Source organism: Oryzias latipes, chromosome 17 (assembly GCF_002234675.1).
Source record: "Oryzias latipes chromosome 17, ASM223467v1".
Taxonomy (NCBI): Eukaryota; Metazoa; Chordata; class Actinopteri; order Beloniformes; family Adrianichthyidae; genus Oryzias; species Oryzias latipes.
Window position 1 is genome coordinate 4,722,867 of NC_019875.2, and position 12,249 is coordinate 4,735,115.

The 12,249-nt window shown below is 37.9% G+C and overlaps 2 protein-coding genes across 3 annotated transcripts in view; both read left to right on the top strand.

The window, feature by feature from the left end:
- Positions 1-887: 887 nt before the first annotated feature.
- ndufv2 (NADH:ubiquinone oxidoreductase core subunit V2) lies at positions 888-8,633 on the top strand. The gene is made up of 8 exons (XM_004078613.4): positions 888-1,061; positions 1,937-1,999; positions 2,836-2,898; positions 3,167-3,283; positions 5,045-5,213; positions 5,521-5,630; positions 8,291-8,367; positions 8,437-8,633. Exons 1-8 carry the CDS (start codon positions 1,020-1,022, stop codon positions 8,528-8,530), a joined length of 735 nt encoding a protein of 244 aa, XP_004078661.1. The 5' UTR covers positions 888-1,019; the 3' UTR covers positions 8,531-8,633.
- A 1,829-nt stretch (positions 8,634-10,462) lies between these two features.
- Positions 10,463-12,249, top strand: part of ankrd12 (ankyrin repeat domain 12) — a 42,605-nt gene continuing 40,818 nt past the window's right edge. For both annotated transcript variants that reach the window (XM_023965343.1, XM_023965345.1), the window contains exon 1: positions 10,463-10,655. The gene's annotated coding sequence lies outside the window, so the exon portion shown is untranslated. The remainder of the gene's footprint in view (positions 10,656-12,249) is intronic.

The window sequence follows — 12,249 nt, forward strand, 5'->3', positions numbered from 1 at the left end:
GCACAATTCAGCATGCACAAAGGCCCACCCCTAATCCCTGATCTGCAGAGTCTTCCCTGGATCTGCTTAGTGTCAGGGCAGCCAATCACTTCACAGAAAAGAGCACTCCCACTTTGTGATTGGCTGAGCCTCCTCTGGCATGCTGGTCACATTATGTTTGCGGGCAAATGGGTGGTGGATGAAGAGGTGGTGTGTGTCAGAATAAATGTTGTGGATTTAGAAGGGCAGACATGGGCTTATTTTGAGAGGGTGGGTTATGGGGGGGCAGTTAAAAAATAGAGGAAAAACACACATAGGAAGAAGAAGCAGTTATTCTCAAAGGAAAATGTGTTGTTTTTATGCATTCTACGAAATTAGTTTTATTTTTATAAGTATTTCTATTAAATTAGTCATGAAAAAATGAGGATTTAGAAGTTTTTTGTATGATTTTGAACTCTGAATATTATCCTGATCAAGGTGAGCAGCATACTTTACATCCACTTCGTATGAAAATTGTTTTTATCATTATTATTATTGTCAGTCTGCCCAGGGCAGCTGTGCTTACATCAGTAGTTTACCTTTACCAAGTATGAATAAGTAGTGAATGAATAATGGAGACATTGTGGGCATCTGGAAAAGTGCAGATAAATTAAATCCATTATTATTATTATTATTATTACCACTAATATTATTATTATGAATTAATAATAACAATAATAATAACAAAAGTGTACACTTTGAGTTTCTCTTGTCAACAGTTCAGTAAAAGGTATGATTTTTGCACATTTCTCCAAATGAAAATCCTGTTTTGAAGGGATTTACAGAATTTTAAATGGTTTATTGCAATACAATAATTAAAAGCTTAATATTTAGATATTATGGCTGTCTAAACAGTTTGGATCTGGGCTCGATTGGATTGCGCAGGCGCAGACGCAGCGACATGCGTCAGACCCTCTCAATCGAGCCAGAGAGCGTTTGTGTTGATGCACCGCTGTCCCGTTTCTCTGCTAAACCGTCGGGACAGACTTTGACGCCTCACAATGTTCTTGTCTGCAGCTGCTCGCTCTGTTTTATCGCAGGCGGTACGTATGCGGCATTTTGAATATTTAGGGCTGACTTGCAAATCATTTCTTTGAGAAATTAGAGAGAAATGTCCATGACTCCTCACAAGGACATGTAGCCGAAGCGGCTAAGCTAAGTACGGTTGGATAAAATTAGCATGCTAGTTAATGAAGCACCTTCCTGCTGTCACACTAAAGTGACGCACAGTCTGTCGAACATTAAACTTACTTAAACAAGTAAATAGTACAGAACCAAATCACCCTTCATCCGAAACTAAATTTTACTTTGAATTTTGCGCAACTGATCGGTAGAGTTTTGAAGTTAGCAAAACATTTTAATTTCTATATCTGTTCTCCGTGGAGGAAAATCTGTTGTTTTCTGATGGAAATTATGGGGTGGTTTATGATTTATTTTCTCTATTAAATGCCTTTTAAGGAGACGTTTTATTGCTGACGTTTAAAACGCCACTCATTCTTTTCACGAATGTTTTTGTTCAGCGTTCATATTTTTCTTATCATAAATGAAATAACGTACACGATCAAATAAACGAGTTTGGGTCATAATAATGTGTCTGTACAAACAGGAACAAATGTGTGTTAACATTTCTTTTATCTCAACATAACTAAAACATTTGGATTGAGAAATACTTTCAAGTTGATGTAGTTTTATTTTCTGAATTGGTCACAATATTTATTTTTAATACATGTGGTGTCAAACTAATTGAAGTTGATATTTTTACTGTGGAATTAGTTTTATATTTTATATATCAGCGAAAGTCCACCTACTTTGATGATTAAGATAAACAACAGCATGTTTTCTATTGGGTGTAGATTTACTTTGTCCCCTGAATCCTTGTTCTAGCAGGAGTCTGACCTTTTCCTCCTCTGTCCTGCAGGCCAGGCAGGTCAGACGTCTGCATCGGTCTGCTGCCCGCGCTGGAGCTGGCGGCATCTTTGTGGTCAGTTTCAGTTTAGATTCGAGCTTTCCTTAAAGATGGAAGGAATTGTTGTTAAATTATAAATGTATCTTTTAATACAAAGATGGAGTAATTCCAAGTAAGAGCTGCTACTACTACTACTACATGTCAATATAGATTATATTCTCTGCTTAATTTTTCCAATATTGGCCCTTTGGACGGCTCATTCTTTACTTAACGTTTAGTACTGTGATTAAAACAAATTGCTAGAATAAAAAGACGTCACATTATCTGTAAGTTTTTATCCCTTTTGTGATGTAGATTTAGAAATATTCATGTCAAACTAATACCAAGCACAAATTCTGAGTTTGAAGATGAAGTCTTCAACAGGGTTACATGGAATACATCAAAGAACATCAGTTCTTGTTTTCAATGTTGTAATCCCAATAGCATTGTTTTTTCCAAGGTTCTCTAACCATCTAGGGAGCTGCTATGAGCAAACACAACAGGAAATGTTGTTTTCTTATGCAATGAGAACTTGTTTCTGTGATAGAATCTCTGGCAAAGGAAACACGTTAAAAATTACATTTATGACACTTGTGTTGGGCACATTCATCTCCAAGGACCTTCACACTTTAGAACTGAAATCATTTCTTTAGAAATATTTCTCGTTCACAAGGGGGCAGTGTACCTAGAGGCCCAAGCAGTTGTTGCTGTGAAGCCTGATGTCAGAATGTGTTTGCCCTGTTGGATATTTAACGCTTTTTTGGTTTTATTAGACGCTGTAAAACACACGCAACACTCATTTTTTCTCCTTAAAATACATGGAGATCTACATTTGATTTGAATTTAATGATGATATATTTTATCTTTTATAGCACAGAGATACTCCTGAAAACAATCCTGACACTCCGTTTGAGTTCACTGAGCAAAACAAAAAGGTGAGAGAAAAACTTTGAGTGAGTTTTTTTTCACAGCTGCACTTAGTTTTTCTTTTTAAGCCACTAGAAATGTTTGATCTTTACCTTCTGGTATATGATGACTTCAGTAAAATGTATGTATTTTTTCGCAAAAATGGCTTATCTCAACTTGTATTTTTTTTTTGTTTTTTCTTTTTTTAACCATTGTATTCTCTTAGAAGTGTTTTCGGCTAACGCCATTTTGATGTGCTTCGTCTGTCAAAAATGTAAACATCTTTTTCCTTTGCAGAGAATAGAGGCAATTCTGTCAATGTACCCTGAAGGACACAAACAAGCAGCCACGATCCCAGTCTTGGATTTGGCCCAGAGGCAGCATGGATGGCTTCCCATCTCCGCTATGAACAAGGCACGGTTATTTTTCTCCAGACTCTTGTGGACGTGTACTGCTTGCCATTATTCACACTGGCAATTTGTCCTGTACGCCTTGTTTTGGAAAGACGGGTTCGTTTGTATGGTCATGAAAAACCTGGAAACGTTTTGGAAATTGAAAATGCAATTTCTAGGTCCACGAAAAGTTTGTGGAAAACGAAATCGTCTGTAAAGTTTTGGAAAAGTCGTGAAATTTTAATATTTTGGACGCAAAAAACATTTGAAAAAAAATAGTTAAACAATATAAATATAAATTGTGGCAGAAGTTCAACCTCACGCCGTTGATGATGGGAGTTTACACCATGGTCTGGGTGAAAACCCGGATGATTGGCTGCTGGGTGTGCGTCAAAAAGCGATATACCACAAGATAACCGCAACCCATCAGAAAGATCTGCATATATATATATCGCTTTATATTGCCGAATCTTGACTGCAGCGGTGGTGCGGCACGGACTATTTGTTACGTACATAAAAAATAGTTTATGCTTTTTGTGAGAAAGGCGATCCAAATCGGAAAAAAACAAAACAAGAATTAAGGCGTAAAAACTGGTTAATATTTATTGCTTATGTAAGTGACCATGGTTGAAGCGGGTTAATGGCCTTTGAAGTGTGTATTATTACTTTTTAACGTACACCGTGGAAGCCTGAACTTCTGCGAAGTGCGTTAAAAAGTGATAATGCACTCTTCGAAGGCCATTAACCCTTACTTACGTTGCCGTGCAGCAGTTTGAGTGGTCGTCAGTTAAGCGCATGGCGCTTTCAACTCGCAATGCCGGGAAATGTAGCTTTAACGAGTGGCTTTTCAAGGAGAGGTATCAACTGTGGCTACTGAAAGACCCTGAAACGCATTTTGCAACATAAATGTGCAAAATGCAGATTTTGCTCCTGGTCCTTTAAGATCGGCAGCATGAGAGAAGCTGGCGAGCCACATCAAAGGGAAGAAACAGCGACAGCAGGCGAACGCTGCAGACGCCAGTCAGTCAGAGTTAAAACGGGTAATGATGGCGTTACTATGGAAGTGGATTGCCTTAAGTGAGAAAAAAATTTAAACAATGGTGATCTTCGTTCAAATCTTTAACCTTCGTTCTAATATTTTAGAGAACTACAGAAGCAAAGGGCTCTAACCTCATCTGTTGATGAAAACTAGAAGACGAGCTGTAATTAAAAGTTAAAAGCCACAATGTGTTAAATGTGTTAAATATGAGGGTTAAAACTGTATAAAACCATATCATAAAAGAATCAAAAAATCAAAAGGTTTTTTTTGGAACAGTTTGAATCATTATGTTATTTAAAAGATTATAACGAACATCACCAGTTTATTTTAATTAAATGCAATAAGCTTCCATACGTTACTGCAGTTTCCGCCACACCATTGATACGACAGCTGCAATTTTAACATCAAGCCAGAACAACTCGGATGTATCAATATGTCTTTGTTGGATTTAGGCAGCAGCAACTTCAATAGTTTGACTGAAATGTATTTGGAAATTCTATGAAAGGTATTGGAAAAGCATTTACTAAAACCTGTCCAAACCCTGAAAAGAGCATCTTGGAGAATTTTCTCAACCCGTTTGTGATACAAGTGTCACTCTGAAATTTGGGGCTTAGACACAACTCATTGATATCTACTATTTGTCATTAATCTCTTTTTTAAATGTACCTCTATTTGTGCCTGCAGCACCTAGTTGTTTGTTTCTTTTTGCCATTGTTTTTAGTGACATGTGAATATTTCTTCCAGGTTGCTGAGGTTCTGGGTGTCGCACCAATGAGAGTCTACGAAGTAGCAACATTCTATACCATGTTCTTGCGTCAGCCTGTGGGAAAATACTTTATCCAGATCTGCACAACAACACCGTGCATGCTCTGCAACTCGGACAGTATTCTGGAAGCCATCCAAAACAAACTGGGTAAGAGGGTAACTTTCCATTTTATGCTGAGAAAAACCAATGAAGAGATGAAAACACAGATGGCGACAAAGTCTGTCTTTATTGTGCAAGTTGGAGATAAACGTAGAGTAAAAACAAACATGTAAATATACAGTTGTCAGTGATATTCAAACTGTATTTAAACATAGCAGCAAACAAGAAAATGGGAAAAAAAACAAAAGTTCAACTAACAGGTTTTTATTTTTCTTAATGACAAGAATTGAGTTTTTTTCCTCCTTTTTTGTGTTGGCCAGAGCACCAAACAGACCCTAACCCTACATCTCCACAGGTATCAAGGTTGGAGAGACGACTCCAGACAAGATGTTCACTCTAATAGAGGTGGAATGCCTGGGTGCTTGTGTAAATGCTCCAATGGTCCAGATCAATGACAATTATTATGTAAGTTCTTGACTTCCTGGGCACATGTCTTCCTCTGACCATAACTTCATTTACTAAATTGAATTCAAACCCAAAATACGTTTTTCAGAAAATACGGTTCATTTCATCAAATATCCTGTTATTCCGTTTAATAACAATGCTGTCCCTGTGGCTGTAAACAAACATTTGAAAGAAGTAAACTATGTTCATCTCCACCATCAAAGGAGCAGTTGTCTGTTACGTTTAAGGTTGGCTAAATTACCTATTTCCTATTCAACCTGTAATCTTCTCAAACCCACTACCTCCCAGTATCGGGCTGCTGAGGTGGAGTAAATGTTAGTGATGAATGAATATTTTAGTTGCTACAGTACAACATCACTAGTATGCTGAGCTTTAAAATAAATTAACTAGAAAGATGCATCAGATTCACTCAGGCAAACTCCCCAATGACCATCGTTTACCTTCTTGAACTGCTCCGTTACATTAAGGAAGACAGGAATCTGAACATTGAGGTGAAAAGGAAAACCCTCTCTCACCCTTGACCAGGATCTTATGTTTGACTCCCACCACCCACTTCTAAATAACCTAGGAGTAATCTGAACATTACAGCACCGAGCAAACACATCACTTACAAATTCAGAAGGATCCAACAAGGAGCCACATTAGCACTTCCTTCAGGAACTGCGGTTCTCCCAGCGGGACTTGGGTGAAAACCAAGAAAAAGAAAACTGGCAGGAAAACGACAAACGTTGTCTTCCTTTACGTATCAGGTGTGTCTGACAATCTTAGAGGGATCTTCAACAAACATGACATCTCTGTTAGCTTCAGCCCCAGCAACCCCAAACCTGATCCACCAAAACACAGAGGGTGAAACGGAGCAAAGAGGTCTATGCTATCCAGTACAGGCAGGGATATTCTGATCAGTTGGGGGTGTAACAATTCATTTTAACAACGATTTCCTCCATATCAGAATTTGTGGTTGAAGAAACGATTTATAGTCAATGTTGGTTTATTTGAACGCTCCAATTCACTGAATCACTTTAGCCCAAACTTCAACAGTGTGACTGATTGTGAAATTCCTGGTTCTAAACAGTGAAGCTTTTCAGATTCCTTTGATTTCTTAAAGATCATCAAGTGCAAATGAAATGTGTCCAAACAAGAATGAATCATTCAGATTTTAGTTTCATAGAGTTCAGCCCACTGTTGTTTTTCCACATCCAAAGAATCCAAAGGGAACATTCTAGCACACTGTATGGTCACATGTCTTTGCTAAATTCAAAGTCTTTCCACACATTGGACTGGAATGATCCGTTTTGGCTGCATCATGTGTGTTGTCCGCTGTGATGCACTTGGTCGTTTTTATGTTATAGTAAACCTACTGTGTCCTAATCCAAAGGGTATTTTCCAATACCAATATATTTATTTTGTTTTGAAACCATTTTTTAATGGTTTAGGTCAATTTGATTGACAACTTGCCTCAAACAGATTGATATGGTTGGATCGTAGGAATCTTAAGTCTATGAATCGTTGCACCCCCATGATCTGTATTTTGGGGAAAGTAACCACACAGACACACACAAACAGACAACACACCTGAATGACCAGAACTTCCAACTAGGTCTCATCAGTTCCCTGCCACCTGAAGGACAGGGAACGCTCCTTTGGAAGACCACAGTCTCATCCTGATGAGAGAGGTGATGGTTTGAAAGAGACAAGACAGAAACCTTCCCTCAACAAACACTGAGATGTTTCCTGTCTCGCATGCCTTGTCCTGTTTTGAAATTTTGTCCTAGCAGACTCAGATTCCCATTCACAATCACCACACACCAAGTGCCCTACCCTGAAGAAACATCAAGACCCTCCACTAAGTAACAGGACACTAGCTGACAATTCCAATTAACACTGGATTGTTGGCATTTACATCTGTTTACATGGCATTAAGATATTGAACTTTTTTGGCTCTGAAGGAATCAACACACAAACAACCAGGCTTCTACATCAGCAGTTAAAACTGAAAAACCTGGGTAGCTCTAGAAACCTTTAAAGTCCAGTCGACTGGAGGAACACAATCCTGACCTGAACAATGTGATTCTTTACAGACAACACAAAAACAAGTTTATTTTTAAGGTTAAACTGAGAATCAAACTATTTTCCGCACTCAAGTTATCATAGTAAATCCAGTTATTGCAAGTTGGGCACAGCTGAATGACCCAATTAAAAAGCACTCAGAACTTACTCTGAAAACTGCAAGATGCAGAGATGAGATCATTAGAGTAAGAACATTGTTTTTCTATGCTTAAAGGTTGTAGGTAGTGCTGAGTTGAGCAGTTTTGTATTCATTACTTTAAAAACGGTGCTTGGAACATGATTTAGTTGCTGATTTAAGTCTGTTGAAATCTTAAATAGAATGGTGGGTTTGTTTTCAAATAATGGCAATATTGGAATAAATTAAGTTCAAATTATCCAGAGCACTTGTATACATGTTGTCAGTACAATGTTGAGATTCAAAAACATTTCATGCAATGATATATATTTGCACAATAGCTTTTTAAAAGTGTTAAAAGTACAATTTGAAATGTTTTCTTTAATGTAAGTTTTATAGAAACAGCCTCATCATTTTTATATGCAATTCATACATTTTACTTTTTACAAATGATAGTCTTTACCTTCCCAATCTCCAGGAGGACCTTGCACCAAAGGATATTGAGAATATTATTGATGAACTTAAGGCAGGAAGAATTCCACCACCAGGACCCAGGTATGATCACATAAAACATAAAAAAAATGTTTTTTCTTGTTTAAGTTAATATATCACTTTTTTTTTAAGGAGTGGCCGTTTCTCCTGTGAGCCTGCAGGAGGACTGACTTCCCTGACAGGACCTCCTACTGGACCAGGATTTGGTGTACGATCTGACCTGTAAACCTGTTCAAGGTGTTTTTTTCCTGCTTCACCTGGAAGTGGTCCCTGCAGATGTTAAAATAAAAAATTATTGTGTAAATAAAATGTCCCACACCTGCTACTAACATGTGTGTTACTATAATAGTTTTAAGAAGCTACAGGTTTATTAGTACTATTGACTTGTGTTTATTATACCGTACATACAATCAAGTTTCCAGCCTTAATAATTCAAAAAAACATCTTTACCCTTATATATTGTAGGTCATTTTTCTCTATTTTAAACAATAAAAAAGACAAGTTACCTTTATGTTCATATCTTTAATTTTGGAAACGTTTGTAGGATGTGTTGTGGTAAAATTAAATGTTTTTAAATGGCTGTTGAAATATTTTTAACACCTGTTAATTTTCAAATACTCCTAAGTTTTGAGGTGATTCAAACAGCCAATTAAAAAAAAAAGTTAAGTTTTAATGGAGAGACAAACATTATCTGTGCTTTGTTGGATCTTCATTCTTATGCTATGTTCAGTTATTCAAATATACATTTGCTTTCAAAACAAATGAAGAAATCATGCTGTAGATCAGGGGAATCCAAACTGTTTGCAAAGACTGCCAGATTTGGTGTGGTAAAAATGTGTAAGGGCCAACCATTTGACCTATTTTAATAATACTAAATGCAAATTAACTAACATTATATTGCAGTGGCAAACTTATTTCCTCACATAGAAAAAATAATCATCTAAATAAGTTTACCAAAATTACTCTCAATTTATCAAATGTTCACACCATTCATTCCCAGGTAGCTTGTTGTAGATGGCATGTCTCGTCTGTAAATCGTAATTTAGCCAACCCCAATCAAGAAATCGTATACATAGTTTTTAGAAAATGCTGGGGGCTGCGTATTAATGATTTTATCAAAGGAGTTTGGACCTGCCTGCTGTATATGATTCTCCATTTAGATTTGATTGAAATATTTAAAAACCCATAACCACAGACTCAAAACTGAAAATACCATTAGCATTATTTTATTTAATATATAGAACAGTGCTTTGATGCTGAAAGAACATATGATTTTCTTTCACAGCTACAAACATAAATGTGCTTTAAGGTGCCTGTCAGGTACACATTCTTATTTTCATTGAATATCATTCAACAAAGTTTTTATCTTTTATGCTTTGGGAAATAGCATCTTTGTGACATACTTTAGGTATATTGTTTTTAACGTGGGTACCTGAATCTTACAAAATAAATCTTACAGTCGTTCAAAAGATCTCATTGTAACATTAAGTTAAATACAGTGTTAAAACCAAGAATGACTGTCGGTCAAAAACTCCCGGTCATCTAGTTTCTTTCCATTCAGCCCCGTTGGCGTTTTCGTCTCATGCCAGCGCCCCTCCCCCTCGCTTTACACTTCCTTCAAATCTTGCTCTGCAACACCGTCACGCATGCGCGGGACGTGCTCGATGATGCAAAAGTTACTGCGCAACCAATTCTAAAAGCTGACTCATACGAAGAATTGGCTGACATTTCGGGTGAAATGTAGCCACCGGTTTATTAACTGTGTAAAAGACAAAATCAACCACTCTTATCCGTACATGTATACCTTTAGAAATCCCAACCTGGAGCTAAGTTCGAGAACGTTCCCACCGACCGCAACAGCGGAAAAGATGACGTCAAGCGGCCATTCCTGCTCTCCTTCTCCATTCCCTTCAATCCAAATTCTCACGCTAAATACACCCTGTCGGCTTAAAATATTCCAGTAACTCACTAGTAAAGATACATCAAAAGATACTGCAAGTGTTAAAGTGAGATTTTACTCACAGTTACGAAAGCCTAGCAGTTAAATCGTTAAACACATACCCATCTACAGTCTATCCGCCAGACGGAGACCTTATAAGCTCGGTGGGGCTCGGGCTGTCACGTGACTGTCGTTGGCCAATGAGAACGGCGTTTGCATGTTTTGCTAGGCTTTTCTCAGAGAGATCGACAGACGAACGGCTGGAATGTTTTCAAACCCAGCGATGAACGTCACACAGCCGTAGGCTACGGTTAACGTCCATAGTTTTTAGGAAATAACGTTTAATATAGCGCAAGAGTTTTCTTTAGAGGAAGGCGAATGAGTCGGCGGAAACGTGTACCCTGATTTTAAGGTAAGCACCCGAAAATACTTGCTTTTGAAACCGCTTCAGACCATGATGGGTAAAAAATCATGCTTAGCCGAATGGCTAAGTTCTACAACGAGCAAGCTAATGTTGGGCTAACTTGACGTAATACGTGCGAAAATGAATGTTTTGTGTTTGCGTGGGCTTAGTATAGACGTCTACCACGTGCGTTACACACGGTGAGTTGTATCTCATTCTTCGCTATCAGAATTTTCACTTGCGTGCGCGCTCAGAGTAAGCCGCCGCATTTCGTGCAAGAGTGCATAGAGGCGTTAAGGAAAATGTCGGAGCGCAGCTCAGTGATCCGGGTGAGCCCTCGCGAGCCTGTGACAGGCTGGGCACGAGCTTGCTAGCTAGCTAGAAGGGCTGGGGAGGGGGATCGTTGTAAGGGCAGCGAAGGGGCTGCAGTGGGCTTTTGTCTTGTTCTGTCTCTTGCTTTTGGGTTTATTTAACCAGTGAGTGAACATGGATCACCAAGGATTTTCTTTTTTTAACCGCGCTATAGGAATAATAGCTAACAAAAACATAAAGAGAATTTTCAGGAACCCCAACACCCCCGTTTATAGTGTTACTATCGTAGGATTGAGCTAAGCCTTTCACCTTAAACTGTTTTGTGTGTGTGTTATAAGAAAGCGTGAACGACGTGAAGCTGCCGTGAACTGGGTGGTGGTGTCTGCAATGGTTTAGTCACCGTTTATTTACAACCGGCGCTCTTTTGTTGGAAATAAATAACCATCAAAAAATGTTTCCAAGCACACATTTGTGGTCTGATCATAATTCTTCAACGTAGCCCCATAAACAGGAGCTGGAGTCTCTGTCATTGAATGTGACATCTGGGGGGTGTGTTTCCTGATACAAAAGCAGCCTGTCTTTTAGATGGCAAGCTCTGGAACAAGCCTGAATCCAATCCAAAACTGTACATCTCAATTAACCAAGCTGTTCTGAACGAAACACAAGTACGTTTAGATCTTGGTTTATTGACCTTTGTGCCTGTGTATGAGTCAGTATTTTATTTTGGTAATTGGCTGAAATTCCCTTCAAACCTATATCGAGTTGAACGTTTTTTGCAGTAGGAAGAGTAATTTAAAGGGTATTTTAAAATAGTAGCGCAGGTAAAATGTCTTTTCTGTTTTCTGTAAGGAAAAAAAGTCTTAACAGACGTCTGCTGATGAAGCTGGATAAAAATTTATTGTAACTATCTCTGAAAAATTATCCACCAGTAATTTTTCAATTAAAAATGTCAATATATAGTCTTCAATTGCACTTACACCTGATTTTTAAATGAGTTAAAATAGCATCATGATGTGCTTACAAAAGAGAACAGGTTGAGCTATAAATGTGCTAGTTCAGTGTCCATTGTTTTATTTATTTCTACCTTTTTTTTCTCTTCAAAATGTCTCAAAAGGACATTTTTAGATGTTATTCTCAAAACTAGACAGTGGCTGGGTTTCAATTCCACAGATGCGCAAAACTTTATCAAAATTCTACAAATGTCCAAAAAATAACAACACAATTTTGCAGTTGCACCATTTCCATTAAATCCTAATTATGCGAATAAACACAAACCAACTTGTGTGGTATG